This window comes from Watersipora subatra, chromosome 1 (assembly GCF_963576615.1).
Source record: "Watersipora subatra chromosome 1, tzWatSuba1.1, whole genome shotgun sequence".
Lineage (NCBI taxonomy): Eukaryota > Metazoa > Bryozoa > Gymnolaemata > Cheilostomatida > Watersiporidae > Watersipora > Watersipora subatra.
In genome coordinates, this window is record NC_088708.1 from 40587471 (window position 1) to 40606730 (window position 19260).

The 19260-nt window shown below is 34.7% G+C and overlaps 1 protein-coding gene across 1 annotated transcript; it reads right to left on the reverse strand.

Moving 5' to 3' along the window:
- Positions 1-697: 697 nt before the first annotated feature.
- Positions 698-18267, reverse strand: LOC137401432 (prolyl 4-hydroxylase subunit alpha-1-like). The gene is made up of 13 exons (XM_068087773.1): positions 18067-18267; positions 11931-12094; positions 10654-10797; positions 9375-9532; positions 8264-8494; positions 7718-7897; positions 5273-5379; positions 3726-3825; positions 3413-3466; positions 2620-2676; positions 2409-2477; positions 2112-2208; positions 698-1008 (listed from the first exon to the last, which is right to left on the reverse strand). The coding sequence occupies exons 1-13, from the start codon at positions 18240-18242 to the stop codon at positions 938-940; spliced, it is 1608 nt and encodes a 535-aa protein (XP_067943874.1). The 5' UTR covers positions 18243-18267; the 3' UTR covers positions 698-937.
- Positions 18268-19260: the final 993 nt, after the last annotated feature.

The following is a 19260-nucleotide window of genomic DNA, read 5'->3' on the forward strand; positions in this document are numbered from 1 at the left end:
TAGCTCAGTGAGTGGGTATGAGTACTAGCTCGGTGAGCGAGTATGAGTAGTAGCTCAGTGAGTGGATATGAGAAGTAGCTCAGTTAGTTGGTATGAGTAGTAGCTCAGTGAGTTGGTATGAGTAGTAGCTCAGTGAGCGGGTATGAGTACTAGCTCGGTGAGCGAGTATGAGTAGTAGCTCAGTGAGTGGATATGAGAAGTAGCTCAGTAAGTTGGTATGAGTAGTAGCTCAGTGAGTAGGTATGAGTAGTAGTTCAGTGAGTGGGTATGAGTAGTAGCTCAGTGAGTAGGTATGATCAGTAGTAGCTCAGTGAGAGGATATGAGTAGTAGCTCAGTGAGTAGGTATGAGTATTGTGAGTGGAGTGATATACTCAGTGAGTGGATATATTGGCTATATAGTGAGCATCCTTGATTCATATCTACAAAGTTAAGAACTATTTGTATATTAATTCAGCTGATTTAAGAAATAGAGTAGAGTTTACCTAAGTGTTTGTTTTATTTTAACACAAAATTCTACATACTGTGTGATTCAAATATCTCGTCAGCATAGCAGGAACTGGCTTTAATGATGACAAATCAAGGCAAGATGAGATACTGTCAACAGGTAATTATGGTGAGAGGCAATAAACAACATTTCGTTTTAGTCCAAAACAAAAGGTGACGGTTTATCACAGAAGACTTTGCTTCTCAACAAAATACATATATTATTTTATTAGTAATAACTTATCTTTGTTGCAGTAAATTATATAGTAGACAACATTCCCAGTTGAATGTTTTAATTAAAAAAACTCAAAAAATTACTGAACACAAGTATCAGACACGAGAAACAACAGGTATACGGGAAAGAGTAAAATAATTCATAGAAAAGAATAAACAACTGTATATATTACGAATGACGGGAATGCTGGGAGGAGACGTGCGCCTGACAAGGTCACATCATTGATCAGGGTTAGTATCGCAGGGCCAAGATAGTTCATTGCCAACTGTGTGAAACCACTTGTTGCTAACTGCAGGATAAACAACATGGTGAGTCAATGATTGATTTAGAGTTTTAGCATTTGAAATCCTATGTCATCTAGTAGTATCAATTGGAAGGGCTTTCACGAATTAAGCTTTAGGGTTATGCTACCTGATATGGACAGTTGTGACCAGCAACTAAATGCCCTTAACTCTGAGGAGCTAAACGTGTCTTTATATACTTGCTGTTTAAAATACTCGAATCATATCTTCAACCAGCCATTGACCATCCATTACATTCCTACTTCTCAAAAAACCATTACACCTTAGACCAGACACCAACACTGCACCAATTTACATTATAGAACAATGTTATGAAAAACGAGCCTTTTCTTTCATTAAACATAATTTACTTTACTATTTTTTTTTTCTCTCAGTCTAATTTGCGCTAAATGGCATTGACAGGTGTAAATAAAACTAATATCTATCTTGTATCAATGTTTGGTAGAGAAAATCTGTAGAGTACTGGAAGTGTTTTAAGTTATAAGCAACCTTATATTTGCATGCCAGTCCAATCTTTGTTGTGTAACTGATTCCGCTGCCATTCCGCTGCCATTACTCCTATTTGTTCTTTTTGTTTAATAGTTTTGGTCTGATTTTTTAGTTGTTATCAATCTCTTTATTTTTACCTACAAAATGGCTGTAAGAGACTTCGAGTGTTAAACATATGAAATCACTTTAGATGTTAAGTATTTGTTGGGGTTTTACGTGACGCGTTAAAAATTTTGTATGTTAGATAATTTGTGCGTGAGTGTTATTTCATTAATTAGTAAAAATATCATATTAAACGAAAAATAATTACAATATTGATTACAGGAATAATAAATGAAGGCCCAAATCCTACATATTAAGGTATGATGAGACCTACATGCGCAGTGGCATTGCAGATAGTCGAGGGGCTGGGCCCACAGAAGTCGACATATTTTGGCAATGAAGACAACATTTAATTAGAGAACTTATAATACGAAGTTCATCAAGTCAAGGTAAGATCAATAAGGTACTCAAGAATTGGTACTAGAATAAAAGAACTTACGCTGGCTCGTCATCTGCTAAGAGTAAATACCAGCTGTAACCGGACCTATATTCTACTCACCCCATTTATAGCCTTCCAAGACAGGACATGCGGCGTGTAATGTAGAAACGTCACCTGTACCATTTTTATGAAGATTTCTCCAAAAGGCAGCTCCTCCCTGCAGAATATAAATAATAAACCACTTTCCATCATGTTATAAATATCCAGATATCTATAATATGTTATTATGAAACCATTGAATCGGTATCCAGATAAGCATTGTTTGAAGGTCGGGCGGCTAGACTACCAGGTCACCGTTGCTCTCAGCAGTTGTTGCTGATAATATTCATAAGGTAGTGAGATGAACTTAAGTCTCACCTTTTCTGGCCAAACTGTAGCACCGATGTCGGGGAATACTGTTGCTCCGCCTTTCTTTATGTCGTTCAGCTGCAGCACCGATGAAAATACAGAAAATTACGCTAGCTAAGAATATGAGTTTCTCTGCAGGACAACTGTGAAATTTCGATTACTCTATGAATGGTGCATCTATTTAATAGTTAATTTTCATGGAGAGCGTAACTCTACTTACATAGAATATCCAAGTAGCAATTCTGTTTCCTGCAAATCCTTCAAAGGGATGGTCACCCTAAATAACACTTTCATTTATTAAATTTGTAAAGGCCAATAGTCAGCATTGGTAAGTCTGAGTAGATACAATGATGACAACAGATATAAACATGAGTAGATGACAATAGATGTACACATGAGTAGATGACAATAGATGTACACATGAGTAGATGACAATAGATGTACACATGAGTAGATGACAATAGATGTACACATGAGTAGATGACAATAGATGTACACATGAGTAGATGACAATAGATGTACACATGAGTAGATGACAACAAATGAAACCATGAATAAAGGATAAAAAAGAACAAACAAGCAAACAAATGACTGAATTACTGATTGAATGAATAGATAAACAAATGACTGAATTAATGAATAGATAAACAAATGAATGAAAGAAGGAATTAAACAAGAAATAAATAGAAAAATGATTGAATTATTAGATGAATGACGAAATGCATGAATGAAAAAATGAATGAACTAATAAATTAATTCATGAACTAATAGATTGACAAACAAATAATTAATGAACAATTAAAATTCAATTAACTATGTTCAAATGATACAACTACCTAAACTGTATGTTGGCAGCCAAGGAAAGACATATATTTTTGTTTTAATCTAAAGCTTGTAGACTGTAGCTATGTGTGAGAGCTAGTAGTCTCTTGTTAAAGACAATCCTAAATACCATCAGTAAAAAGCATAACTCTTCATACATACTTCATGTCTAAGGCTACTTGTATACTTACATATCCCCAGTCAAAATGAGGGAGATAGAATCCACCAATTCCATAGCTAAGCACCTGCCATCAAATATAAGCACTTTTTATGTGCAGTATAGAAGAAATGTTGACATCATAAGGCATAGTACAAGCTGAGGTTTCGAGTTTTTGTCTATTAAATGGCAAAATGAGTCTGCTTGACACAACAGATGAGATATGAAAGCTATGGCACAGTCTTTTGGAGTATTGCAACACTGTACAAATGCTTAAAAATATTTTTAATATGTGATATTAAAAAAAAAGAAATCTGATGACAAGTGGTTTGAAAGCTGTCACCTACCTGGAAAGATTCTGCCGAGTCAAGAGTTAAACTGAGTATAGCTGATATGCGCCTTGAGATTGCCAGAACCATACTATCCTCTTCGTCATCCACCCAACCACTGCTCAATCACATTACACCGTAAATATTCAAAGTATTATGGCGCATCTGACGCTCACCTATACACTCAACAGAATCATATCACAGAAACAACTTTGTTATCTAGGTAATCGAAACCACATTGGTACAGTCTGGGATAATAGTTTATGCACTATCAACTTATGCAAGGTCTCTGCTGCTAGTTTTGATAACCAGAAATTTGTACTAATCAATTATGCTTGTCGGATAGTCAACATGTGTCAACAGGTGTCAACAGGTGTCTAATAGTGTCAGGTATGTGAATATTTAGCTAATGTTAACTACTTTTTAATTAGTGATACATATACGCAAAGTTATGATTCATAACTTATGATAACTCATGATAAGTGCTGAGGCAATCACTTCTACCTCAACAACTCTACTAGCATGCCAATCTACTAGCATGCCAATCTACTAGCATGCCAATCTACTAGCATGCCAATCTACTAGCATGCCAATCTACTAGCATGCCAATCTACTAGCATGCCAATCTACTAGCATGCCAATTTACTAGCATGCCAATCTACTAGCATGCCAATCTACTAGCATGCCAATCTACTAGCATGCCAATCTACTAGCATGCCAATCTACTAGCATGCCAATCTACTAGCATGCCAATTTACTAGCATGCCAATCTACTAGCATGCCAATCTACTAGCATGCCAATCTACTAGCATGCCAATCTACTAGCATGCCAATTTACTAGCATGCCAATCTACTAGCATGCCAATCTACTAGCATGCCAATCTACTAGCATGCCAATTTACTAGCATGCCAATCTACTAGCATGCCAATCTACTAGCATGCCAATCTACTAGCATGCCAATCTACTAGCATGCCAATCTACTAGCATGCCAATCTACTAGCATGCCAATCTACTAGCATGCCAATCTACTAGCATGCCAATCTACTAGCATGCCAATCTACTAGCATGCCAATCTACTAGCATGCCAATCTACTAGCATGCCAATCTACTAGCATGCCAATCTACTAGCATGCCAATCTACTAGCATGCCAATCTACTAGCATGCCAATCTACTAGCATGCCAATCTACTAGCATGCCAATCTACTAGCATGCCAATCTACTAGCATGCCAATCTACTAGCATGCCAATCTACTAGCATGCCAATCTACTAGCATGCCAATCTACTAGCATGCCAATAGATTGAATGAAAAAGTCAAAATAATTTAAGTCTATTGACAGACGAGAAACAAAATTTATCATCTGATTACTAGTTAATCATCATACTAAGTGTATTAAAATTAATTTGTTTTACTGTAATGTAGGAGAGGATAAAAAGATTTTTACACACGTCAATCATTAGCGTTAGGATTTACTGGATTAACTGAAGAGAGTTTATAATCTACATATAAACAAGTGTTGGTAATCCAGCTTATGAAGCGTTTAATGATCGAGCTGAATACTTACGTGTTACTTGACCTGATTCTGTTATCAGCATAAGATAGTTCATCAATAAGCTCTATATCAGGATCATTCTTTATGTCATCATCTGGCACTAGCTGGGAATCTTCAAACTGTATAAGATAATATTTACTATCAGGTTTATCGATGTCTAAGATATACAGATATTGTCACATTTCATTATGTTTAAATCCAATCTGACCTAACTACATATATACGTATAAGCGGTTGTATATGTATACGTACATGTACATATATATATATGTGTATGTATTTGTATACGCAAATACCTGTATATGTACATGTGTATATATATACCTATGTAATAATAGGTATATGTATGTCTATTTGTAGATGCATATGTACAAGTGTATGTATATGTACATATACATACACTTGCATATGTATATGTACATATATATGCATACTAGTTGAATGCTTGGCATTGCCGGGTAATAAAACTCTTTGGACAAAAGATTTATTTCTGTTTAGAATTTACAACATTTACCATTCTAACCTTTAAACTTCATATCATAGGAAAAGTAGTCTTTTCGTGCAGTTCAAATGAATTAAGAGAAGAAAGAAAACAACTGTTTCAAAGAAAACAATGGTTTTTAAACTTTTTCAAACAACTGTAACTTTTAAATTTCATATCATGAAATAATTGTTTTGTTGAAACATATTAGGAAGAAAAATAGAACTGTAGCGGTGTTTAAATGTAATTGTGAAATCGTTAGCAAGTAATGGCTAAATATAGTTCGTTATGTTACGATTACGATGAAAAATTATTTGGTATACGATTATATCATTTTAGTTCGTTTAATTGTTGGCATCATAAGGCGAAAATATCATATCGACGTATAGAGTGGTATAGAAACCCATAATAATTATCTAATGCAATAACTGCCTGATAAATATCATCAAAATCAAAAAAATATAAAATATTTATAAAAATTAAAAATAGTAACTCAACAATATGTTAACCTTAGTAACTGTAGTTACCTACAATAACTTTAGTAAATCTTGCGGTTATGATCTGCAAGAAAATTTAACATTACAATGTACCACGGTGCAGAGTTCTTACCTTCAAGCAGATGTATAACATAAACGCTGAATCTAACTTTACATGACTTCAGCTTACTGAAAACATTCTTGAAGGAAGTTTTATTATGCATTTTAGTAAATTTTTAACAAAATTTTTATCACTTATCTGTTTGCGAACCCGTTTTTACCACAACGGATGATGCTGAACTGAGATAAAATTGCCAAATTTTAATTTCAAGAGAAACGCTTGTTGATATGGTTTAGTGAAAAACGAATTAGTCCTAGTACGACGAGGACGAAAAAGCATCGTGATTCATAGAGCTAATAGAGTTCATAGAGTTTCAATTAATACGTCATTTAGCATGTGAAATCAAGCAAAGGGTCTATACAGTATATCCGGTAGTAAGAGCTATGAACTGTGAGAGCCTTCGTGGACTCGTTGTTAGACAACTGGATTACAAACCTGCGGTTACAATCGTCAGGGGTTCAAATCCAGGAGAATGAGAGATTTTAATAGGTATAGATGGACATACCGAACTACACACATAGAGGCAAAGTTTGAGATTCATGTATATAGATGTATATGTCTACTCAGTCTATAGACAGCCAACTGTTATATCCTTTTTAAGTTCCAACTGCGTGCATGAAGGATGAACCCTAGTCATAGGCTCAGGTAACCTACAGCATGGCTCTAAGAGCATTTGTCTTGCACCATTCTAGAGTGTTTGAATATATATTCATAAGAGATAATAATAGTTTGATAGTCTCAGCCCAAAATCAATCGCTACACAGAAGTCTAAAAATACTGAGTATGATCCCAAATTGAGACAATGTAAAGAGAGAGAGATAAGACAGTAGGCCAGTTCATCAGTACTGGTTAGGAACTGGCTCGGTTTAGATACAACAGGAGACATGATAAGGTTGCAGCAATAGCGTAGTAGAGGGTTTGCTAAAAACATGGCTAAAGTGACACAATCTAAACAAGTGGTATTATTAAGAGGCAGCGATTAAAGAAGTGGTATTATCTTAAGCTGAGGCAGCGATTAAATGAAAATTAGTTTGAACTGCTGAACTTGAAAATCTAATCAGATAGAATGGTTGAGAGGTTTTAGCTAATAGGGAGAAGAACGGGTGTCATATACGAAATGATAAATAAAACAAATAAAATGAGTAAGTAAAATTAGAAAAAGGCAGAAGAGGAATAATGAAGAAGAAAAAATATGAACGAGTACAGAGAACTGGGGGTTGAACCAATGGTTGTAGGATGGCTGACCAATAGTGGTACACATTGTCATACGAGCTCTTGTATATTTGGAACTACAATAGTTAACAGTTTTAGAAACAGCACAGATTTTGATTTGAAGAAAGTTATAAAAGGTGAATAAGAAAACAGAAAACTTCACTTACATGCTCAATAGCCATTTTTTGAAGCAAGCTGATTTCCTTGTCTGTCAACACTCCATGAAAAAATGAAAGGCCTGTTTTAAGATTCAAGTCTTCTCTCTTGGCAGGAGAAAGCACAAGGAGTGGATGATTGTTGTTTGTATGCAAATGACATTGGAGAGGCTGAACATCTTCATCAAGCGCCTTTAAACACAGTAAGTAGACAAAAATATACAAACTATTGTCACACTATAGAGCAATTTCAAACACAAATTGTATTGCTATTATTATTGTTTATTCTAATTGTGACTTTCATAACAAGAAGTTCTAAAATTTTCAATATGATGCTAAGTAAAACATAATATAAAAATAAAAAACAAATTTATTTTACACGGGTATATGTTAAGCATTCAATATTAGTTTAATATTTAGGTAAATGTAATTCAAGCTTAATGTTTAGAGTTATCTACTCAACAGAGTGCGCAACTCCTACTGCATTGTAATTGAGTTGTGTAAATAATTAAGTTACGATTACATATATGTATAAATGTACTTGGGTGTCATGCTTACTTGAACATGCTCTCCTCTACACAGTTCTTTGTAATTGGTATATAACGCTTCCGGAAAGTTTTGGTAAGGGTTTTTCAGTATCACACGGGCAGCGGCTTCAGATTCTCCACCGAGAGAATCAATGTAAATTGCAACATTCTCTTGAAGTCTATTAATCGTTGACTCATCTTTATCCTTATAGTATTCCAAAAGGCTGTATGTATAGTTGAGGGCATAGTCTGAGTTACCTTGCTGTATAACACAAAGTCGCAGGCAATATGAGAAGGTAATACTGAATAAAACTTCACTGTTGGCAGGTAGTTGAGACTTAAACAGAAGTGTCAGAAAGTGTCTAATGTTAGGAAAGTATCTACAAGTGGTTCTGTTTGTAGTCATAGTTTACTTACTACCTATGTACAGCTCTACATAACCTGTTACATCATCACATAATTGATGCCATTGCCTTCAGTTATGTGATCACAGTATCGAACTTTGTTTATTTTTATAAATTAACCATAGTTAAACAAGTTTTTACTAGTTTCAAGTATATGTTGACTGGATATCAATTAACGAAACTGATAAAATAAGCAATTTATTTTTGCAGGTATCTTTTGTAGCAATGCTACATTGTTGTTAACAGTCTTAACAGTGCTAACAACAATGTAGCTTGTTATTAACAGTCTTAAGATCGTTGAGTTGATAAATGTTCGATCACACATAACTTGTTCGATAACTGTTAACAGTCTTAAGACTGTTAACAGTTATCAAAGATAAGTGTGAGTAATTCTCGAAGATTGAGTGCATCTGCTTAGCTTATTGCAAACAGAGGCTGTACATGATTTTTAAGAGCATTGTTGCACGAGCAGTGTCTCTGTGAGCTTGACTTGAGTTGGCCGAGTCTAGTGGCAAGGCAACATTGATGACTTGAGACATGTCTAGATGCAGACAGCAATTTAAGGTTGAATGTAATTTTTGTCACCACAAGTGACCTTTTTTGAGAAGTCAACCCCAACCTGTTGTTTGCAGGTCAGAGTTTTAGACCACTAGGTCACAGCTGTAATATTGTTGAATAGAAAAATTACCATGTCTGTTCATACAAGATACTTAACTTAAACAGTACACATGCGCTTACCTCATGCATAAGGTAGGCCAGAAAGTCTAAACTCTCCATGGCCTTTTCTGTGTTATTCATCTCCTCAAACATCTTTTTGGCCCTTTGAAAGTTTGTGAGAGCGCTATAGAGGTTCTTTTCATCTACACACAGCCTTCCAATCTCAAACACTTCATGCGCTGAAAATTAACACTGAGTTACACAAAAGTTCAATTATTTATCAACTCAACGATTGACACTAGCGGTTTAACACTGAACGAAAGCTTTGAACTGTAGCTGTAAGTGTAACTGTGTAACTGTCAAATAGAGTTTTACCCTTCATCATTTACTTGGTCAACTTGTAGTAGTCATGCCAGAATGTCAATGTAACGCTGCACAGACTTTTGTATAAAAAAATAAAAAGTACTTTAAAGAGAAAGTCTCATGTTCTCTCTGTTCATATCAATCTGAAACTAAATAATATTCACAAAAGGGCTCTTAATCCAATACAAAGGCATATCACTGAAAATAAACAGAACTTTTGGATGTCATAAAACAGTTACTGGTAGTTGATGCAAAGCTTTTATTTGTCTTCTGTATTTATTTTGCTTAAAGAAACAAGAACAGTTTTCATAAAGATACTTTAGCATAGCAAACTGTTTCAGGTTTAGTAGTACAGACGATATACAAAATGTACAGACAATATATGAAATGTGCAGACGATATACAAAATGTACAGACGATATACGAAATGTACAGGCGATATACGAAATGGCAAACAACACTGCGGGTTTGCATATCATGTTATCATAGCTTATGTTATAGCAACGGTTTCTTCTCAGCCTTACTTTTTTAGAATGCTTTTTCCATTTTCCTAAACACACACTTATATATATATATATATATATATATATATATATATATACATGTATATATATATATAACATGTATATACACACATATATACACACTTACACATATGTATACATAGATATACACACATATACACTGAAATACACGCACTTGAATATGTATACATATATATACACACATGTACACTGAAATATACACACTTGAATATGTATACACATATATACACACACATATACACTGAAATACACACATTTACATATATACACACATATATACACACACATATACACACCCACATACATACATATACACTGCAATATACACACTTACTTGTATACACACATATATGTCTCTGAGAGGTTTGGGAATTAACTCTCATCTTCATATTATATCTATAAAGTCCTTAGATTTCAATTGGTGCATATCCTAGTGTTTCCTTACCACGTACCAGTCAATACATCTTTGGAGTTGTCTCCTTGTGCTTTAGTAAAGTCAGCTTTATCGCTGTATACCTCTTGTAGTCTAACCACTGCTTGCACTACATCTATGTAGTCCTTGTGAGTCGGTAGAAAGTCAAAGGTTTCATTCATATCTAAACAAGAAAAATAGATAATAAGAACTTATATAATATGTAGGTATGATGATCTAATTTATTGCTATCAGAGCCCAGCATTATGAAAGTGTTTCAGTGAGTTCGTCTGCTGTCTTGTTAGTTGGATAGTTTGTATACTGTATGTATTATACTATATAATCTATGCTATATGTGCTATATGTGCTATATTATATGCTGTATACCATACGCTGTATATCCCATGCTGTGTACTATACGTTGTTTTGTGTGCAGTATGCTGAATATTTATTACGATTTTGTGCAATGTTACATTCGAACTATTTGAGATAAGCTCACAAGTCTTCAGATAGTTCACATAATTTATAGCCTTCCTAGCCTACACTACTAACAAGTGTATGCTCACAGGCTAAGGTACCATTTAATCAACTAGACCTCTAATCATGATTTATGAGTCATTTATAAATTTATAAATGAGTCATTTATTTATAAATTTAAAAATCATGAGTTTATGACAATTATTTCTATTATAGTTGTGCATGACAATAAGTAAAACATAAACATAAATGAGAGAAATTTAAGAGTGACAGGCCAGAGCCCACAAGGAAAAACAGTGCTTACAATAAAGACCATTACAAATATGGCAAAGGAAGTATTTGTGGAGAATTACAATTACACCAACTGCCAAACTCAGAGAAGTGTCCTACAAAACTTAACCATCTAAACACCTTTTCACATTATTGAGTCTACTATCTGAACTAGAGGTAGCCTATGCGTTAACATGATCTTATAATGATCTCACTAGACATCAAACAACAAGGAAGTTAAAGAGAAAAAAAGTAAAACAGCTAAAGAAATTTTACAAATAAATCACAAGAACCACATTTACGCTAAATTAGAATAAATTAAAACTTAGATTAAGCAAGATTAATCATTCAGCCTGAGTAGCTCTATAGTCCGAGTAGCTCTATAGCATAAAATTATCTTTTAATACCCATTTTTAAGTTATTTAGCAGTCAAATCTTTTTACATAGTTGCTCCTGTTTGAAATCCTCACAACCCTGAAAACTAAGGAGCTGACTGTCTTTCTCTATTGCGAGTGTAAAGTGAAACAAACAGCTTTTATCTAAGATTTTAGCAAAAGTTCTACAGTTTACCTGCTGAAATGTGGGTTGATTCAAGCAAATCTTTAACAGTCTCTACTTCTATGTAGATGCCAGTAAGAATTCTTAGAACCCTGACAGGATGTGACATTTCTTTCTCTAGCTCTGTTGTTGTCGTCGGTTTAGAATGGCCTGCAGCCCTTAGTCTTGTAATAGATCTTTAAAATGTGGTGAAGTAATAAGTTGATAAACAAGTATTAATGTGTAATACAAAGAGTTGTCTACTTTACTATTAATAATACGGCAGTTGAATGAAAGAAAAAACAATTCTTAACTTGATGTTTTTAAGCGCATGTATGCATAACTTTTCATTGCCATTAGGAACCATCGACAAAATGATGCTTTTCCTTACATGTGAGAAAAAATTAAAAAATGGAAACTAGAAATTATTATTAGGAATGAAATATTGTTTTTGATATATTCATGACCCACCTGCTTAACCGCTATCTATAGTTACCTATTCTATGAGTGACAAGTTGTCATATACAAGTGAGCAATAGTTTGGTGGCATTTAGACTAGCTAGATCCAATAAACTCTTTAGGCATTAGCAAATATAATAACTAAATTTATGTGGATATATACTGACCATAAGAACAATATGAAAAATTAGACAATCTCAAAGTTGATCAAAAACTAAGTTGATTTGTTTGCATGTCATCTATGAGACCCACCAATCACAGTTGGTAGGTTTGTAACAACTTTGAAAGTTGTCTCCTTTAGCATAATATATTGATAATACTTTAATGCTCGGTGTTTATAAACTGCAGAGGTTTTGTATGTATATGTATATGTATAAGAATAATAATGAGATTATTTGATTTAAATAAGCTACCAGATAGTATAACCATAGAAACAGCCTTCCTTAGACTAGTAAACAGTGGCTGATCGAAAGCTGTTTAGTAACTCTTTCAAACTGGTCATTCAGAGGAACTAAGAGTTCTACACTTTATAAAATGATAAAAAAAGTAAACAGAAATGCCGTTGCTTTGAGTTAATGTCATTTTTGGTATTGCTAAGGAATGTGATTACGGATGCCGTTTGTTTCAGATTTACTATTTTTTCAATATATATTATTACACTTTTTGCAAATAAAACCTTCCAGAGAAAATCATAGAAAAGTGGCTAAATAAATTGTTTGGGCAGAAAAGTTACACATTCTATTTTAAAGCATTACAAGGAATTTGTTGGTATCACAAAGTTTGTTCTGAGATATTGATTAGTCATCGATAGTCATCGATAGTCATCGATAGTCATCGATAGTCCTCGATAGTCATCGATATTCATTGATAGTCATTGGCACAAACAACGAATACTGAACAGACCATAGTTAGACCTTATTAAACCTTCACAAAAACTGTTAAGTCAGCCGGACAAAATGATAAAATGTCTGCAGACTATCATCAACTTGTTCAACTGTCATCAATAAATGCACTAATCAAATGAAAAGTTCATTTATAACTTGAAAGATCTCACTAATATCAATCATTTGAAAGGAAAAAAATTCTATTTCTCACAGATCAACAATTACAATCAGTGAGAATGTCGAAGGTCAGTATCAATTTCGAAAAGTCTAGCAAGAGTCATCAAATGACCGACACATAACACTTGACCTTTTCTGCTGTCAGAGTTTGACAGAATCTTGCTCTCATGCATATCAAACTATAGTAATGATCATAATTACAATCAAACGCACCAATTAGTAAGACAAATTCTTCTCATGTAACAAGGTCATAAAATAGAGCAGCAATTATCAACAGGCAATGTGACATGTTACTCGCTGTCTGAGAGTCTGAAGGCGGCATGACCCAGCCATAAATACTCCCTAATTGTTATATTCAAAACCACATTAGAGTCATGATATTCATCAATAATGATTTTATGCTAGCTTCTACACTACTGTCTATATGTTAGCTTCTACACTACTGTCTATATGTTAGCTTCTACACTATTGTCTATATGTCAGCTTCTACATTACTGTCTACATGTCAGCTTCTACATTACTGTCTATATGTTAGCTTCTACACTACTGTCTACATGTTAGCTTCTACACTACTGTCTATATGTTAGCTTCTACACTACTGTCTGCATGTCAGCTTCTACACTACTGTCTACATGTCAGCTTCTACACTACTGTCTACATGTCAGCTTCTACACTACTGTCTATATGTTAGCTTCTACACTACTGTCTACATGTTAGCTTCTACACTACTGTCTATATGTCAGCTTCTACACTACTGTCTACATGTTAGCTTCTAAACTACTGTCTATATGTCAGCTTCTACACTACTGTCTGCATGTCAGCTTCTACACTACTGTCTACATGTCAGCTTCTACACTACTGTCTACATATCAGCTTCTACACTACTGTCTATATGTTAGCTTTTACACTACTGTCTACATGTCAGCTTCTACACTACTGTCTACATGTTAGCTTCTAAACTACTGTCTATATGTCAGCTTCTACACTACTGTCTGCATGTCAGCTTCTACACTACTGTCTACATGTCAGCTTCTACACTACTGTCTACATGTTAGCTTCTAAACTACTGTCTATATGTCAGCTTCTACACTACTGTCTGCATGTCAGCTTCTACACTACTGTCTACATGTCAGCTTCTACACTACTGTCTACATGTCAGCTTCTACACTACTGTCTATATGTTAGCTTCTACACTACTGTCTACATGTTAGCTTCTACACTACTGTCTATATGTCAGCTTCTACACTACTGTCTACATGTTAGCTTCTAAACTACTGTCTATATGTCAGCTTCTACACTACTGTCTGCATATCAGCTTCTACACTACTGTCTACATGTCAGCTTCTACACTACTGTCTACATATCAGCTTCTACACTACTGTCTATATGTTAGCTTTTACACTACTGTCTACATGTCAGCTTCTACACTACTGTCTACATGTTAGCTTCTAAACTACTGTCTATATGTCAGCTTCTACACTACTGTCTGCATGTTAGCTTCTACACTACTGTCTGCATGTCAGTTTCTACACTACTGTCTACATATCAGCTTCTACACTACTGTCTATATGTTAGCTTCTACACTACTGTCTACATGTTAGCTTCTACATTACTGTCCGCATGTCAGTAGATATAGTTTTAAAACCTGTTTGGCTAATCAGCACATTCGGTTTGAAATCTCATTTTGTATGTTTAGATGCTTAACGAATACTGCAGTTATTACTGAAGACAGATTTTAGTTTGGAAGTATTCATGCAAATAGCACGTCTATTTCCACAGTAATCTTAATATCACAAAGAAAGCATGCAGGCACTCTTCATAGTCAAATAATATTTGGTCACAGGAGTGCTTAACTTGGTTTGTTGTTGAAAGTTCAAATTTAACTTTGCTATAAGTAAAGTGATTTAGTTTACAAAAGAGTAAGGTAACTTTATAAAAATCATTGAATAGTAGGCCTATATTCACTCTAAGAAATATTGCTTGCTAACACTTTTTACTACTGCATCTGCATCCAATTTAGTCCAGCATCCCAGCCATGATAATTTTGCTTAGGGGTTCCAGGTTACGGCTGCCACCAGCTGCTAAGTTATGATTTTCTGAAAAGCTTGATTGTAAATAGGAAGTTCTTAGTTTTTAAAACAGAATAACTATTCTCTACATTTAAAAAAAAACATTTGAAAATGTGCCTTAACTTGTTAAATTAGGCATTAAATTAATGTTTTAATGAGCTTTAGAACAAAAAACCTCATGACCTACTCAAATTCCATAATCAAGCCCATCAAGTACTCTAAGTCCATAATCACAGCTAGTGGAAGCCATTAGTTTTGTTGATGTTCGCTACACTCACTGCGTATGATCTCAGATATTTATGTGTTTCCTGTTGAGCTAGTCTAATATAGAAGTTAGGATATTGCAAATATGTGGTAATAGCTCTACGAACTGTTATATTAGGGTATAAAGCAAACCCAGATGTCAACGGGCATGGTAAATTGTCCTGCAATAGTTATAAAGAGAACTCAGATGTTTAGGAGTGTAGTACATTTTTCAGCAATAGACATAAAAAGAACCTACGTGTAGATGTCTATGATTGTGCTATATTGTTCAGCAATAGACATAAAAAGAACCTACCTGTATATGTCTATAAATGTGTTATATTGTTCAGCAATAGACATAAAAAGAACCTACGTGTAGATGTCTATGAGTGTGCTATATTGTCCAGCGATAGAGTGAATAAATAAATAGTTGTATTACTGTCTATTATCAAAGGATCTAAATAATGTGAATGAAAATAGCTGTCAATGCTCTACTACTCTATGACTCTTTTGTTATATAACTGATATTATAATATATAACTGTCAACTAGTAAAAAATACAGATTTATCTTTCCTTGTTTTCATCGATCCAATTTCTTAAGTGCAGTCGACTGTCTGTATAAAATCTTGCTTTTCTCTCGCGGTCTTATTTATTGATCACAAAACCAGAGCAGATGTTGTTTTAATTTTTGATGACCATTACTCAACCAATTTCAATCAGGAACCCATCAGACCAAGCTCAGGGCCTGTAACAAACTTGAATATGATGCAGTGCTCAGAAATGATTTAAATTCTTCCACTCTTCCACTAATCTCTCACATATACTTTTGTCCATTTTTAATTAGATAAACCATAATGAGTATCTTGGAGGTCTTATATTTGAACCAATTTCTGGACTAAGCGACGTGCCACAAATTCATTCATTTACAGCTTTTCCAGTCTTACAATTTCCCAGCATTGTATAGCATTCAGTGCCAAGTAGTCACAAGTTTCGACTACTTAATCCAAATTAATAAAAATTTAATCTCTTCCGGTACTTCTTGTCTCCATAATGTTTCGCAACAGATACACCTGTCAATGCTGCCTTCATATCTATGGAAAGGTCAGACACATCCCTCTCCCCTAAATACTCATATAGAATTGGTACTCAACTTATCTACTGCGATTGCATATACAAAATAACTGTAATTAGCAAAATGCAATCAATTCCTGGTTTCCTATTTGTTTGGTGAAAATTTTAAGTCAATTATTGAGTAAACCAAGAGTGTTCCATTGACAAGTTCCTGAAAGAGATGTGATTGAACACCTGCAAGAAAATCTAACTGTCTAAAACATGACAATAATTCATTGCCAATTTCACAGATTGGAGTATCTGGCCTATTAACAATGATATGTTGATATTATATGGGGCTTATAACAGCTCTATCTGCTGTGTAACTAGCAGCTGAGCTAATTGTGTGCCTAGGCAATAGCAAAGCTAGTCAGGTGGCTCAGCAATGATAGAGCTTGTGACCTATAGCTAAGGTTGCCATGTGGCTACCCAATAGCAAAGCCACTAATGCAGCTAACTGACAGTAGAGCTGGTGAAGTTGCTACACAATAGCAGAGCTAGTGTGTGACTACACAATAGCAGAGCTAGTCGTGTAGCTACACAATAACAGAGTTAGCCATGTGGTTTCGCAATAACAGAGCTAGTCAAGCAGCTACACAATATCAGAGCTAGCAGACTTAGTTGTGTGGCTACCTAACAGCAGAGCTAGCAGACTTAGTTGTGAGGCTACCTAATAGCAGAGCTAGCAGACCTAGTCGAGTGGCTACCCAATGAAGGAACTAGCCAGGTAATTACCCAATAGTAGAGCTAGTTGTGAGTCTATTGTCAGATTAGTAGCCTACTACATGTACTACCATTTTCGTGTTTTGCTATGACAATGAGATAGTTTCGTGAGTCTGTGAACAGGTACAACTCTCTACTGCATAAGGATACCTCTAGGCCTCTAGGTTAGAACATTCAACAAAAACACTTGAATCATGAACACCTATAGGAATTTTCAGATCTTTTAAAACGAGAAAGCTAATTCTTGAGAACTTGCCAAATATCCTAGAACTTAAAAATAATATTTGAAGGTGCTTTTTAGAGGTAATAAATATGAACAATGCACAATCACTTCTAAACAGTTTTGAGTAGAATCTGATGGCTGAGAGATATATAGAAGGTGCTGACGCAGCAAGACTAGCTTGGGGTCCACCATGTTGGTCAGGTGACTTATGACTATAACAAAACTTACTCCATAGCTGCCAAAGCAGAGGCTAGGAAATAGGATTGCTAATCGAACTTACAATGAAATTGCTTTTAACCTCTTTTCTTCCTCCAGTAAGTATTCCTCCAGTTGGTCGGCTAAAATCTCTTGCTTTGCTACTGCCTCCATCATTCTGTCCACGGAATGCATCATCTGACAGTTGCTCAGCGCTGCCAGCGATACAGTTAACAAAGCGAAACAAGAAAGAAAAGCCATTGTTAGAGTTCAGTGTATACCATCAGGAAATACGTGCAACTAATCTTCAAACAGTTCGATATACTAAGGATACGTATGGGTTGCCATGGTAGCGGGTTAATTAATGTTTCGTTACACGTGACAGAGCAAACTTTGTGTTGTAACATAATAACCGGTGCGACTCCCATCATTGTACACTTCTCATTAACAAATTACCGTTCATTATACACCTCCGCTTGAGAATGTTCTAGAAATAATCAATTTCAATTAGCTGTAAGACTGATAGGTTCACCATGCTTCTAGCAGTGGTTGATCCACTGCGAGCTCTCCACTTGCATCCATTTGGTGAATTTGATCTTTGTGCACTCTACTCTGCAAACTTGACATAAAGGTTTAGTTGAGGTGCAAATAACCTCATGCGAAGTATAATTTATTTAATAACTCTGTTATAAACATACCTACATATTTTTATAATCATATGATTTTCACAGCTTTTACAATATAACTTTAATGCATGTAAGTAACTTTAATGCACGTATGTATGCTGGAACAAGCATAGTACGTACATTTTGTATGTATATACTGTACCTACATACTGTATGTATATACTGTATGTACATACTGCATGTATATACTGTACGTACATACTGTATGTATATACTGTACATAAATACTGTACATTCGGTATATACGTACATACTGTACGTATATACTGTACGTACATACTGTACATTCAGTATATACATACAGTATGTACGTATATACTGTACGTACATACTGTATGTATATACTGTATGTACATACTGTATGTATATACTGTACGTACATTCTGTACGTATATACTGTATGTACATACTGTACATTCAGTATGTACATACAGTCTGTACGTATATACTGTACGTATATACTGTATGTACATACTGTACAGTATGTACATACAGTTTGTACATACATACTGTAAGTACATTAGACTAGACAACAGGTTGATATATGTTAGACTTGCTAATCCCAACACTTTGGTTCTGACTGCATAAATATT

What these genes read in the sequence shown, in the direction of transcription:
- LOC137401432 (XM_068087773.1), bottom strand. Translation starts at nt 18,242, where the DNA reads ATGGCTTTTCTTTCTTGTTTCGCTTTGTTAACTGTATCGCTGGCAGCG. An exon ending in ATCAACCCACATTTCAGCAG is followed by an intron (nt 10,798 to 11,930) that starts GTAAACTGTAGA and finishes TTTCTTGTTTAG; the next exon opens with ATATGAATGAAACCTTTGAC. An exon ending in CTCATTTTGACTGGGGATAT is followed by an intron (nt 2,677 to 3,412) that starts GTAAGTATACAA and finishes AGTGTTATTTAG; the next exon opens with GGTGACCATCCCTTTGAAGG.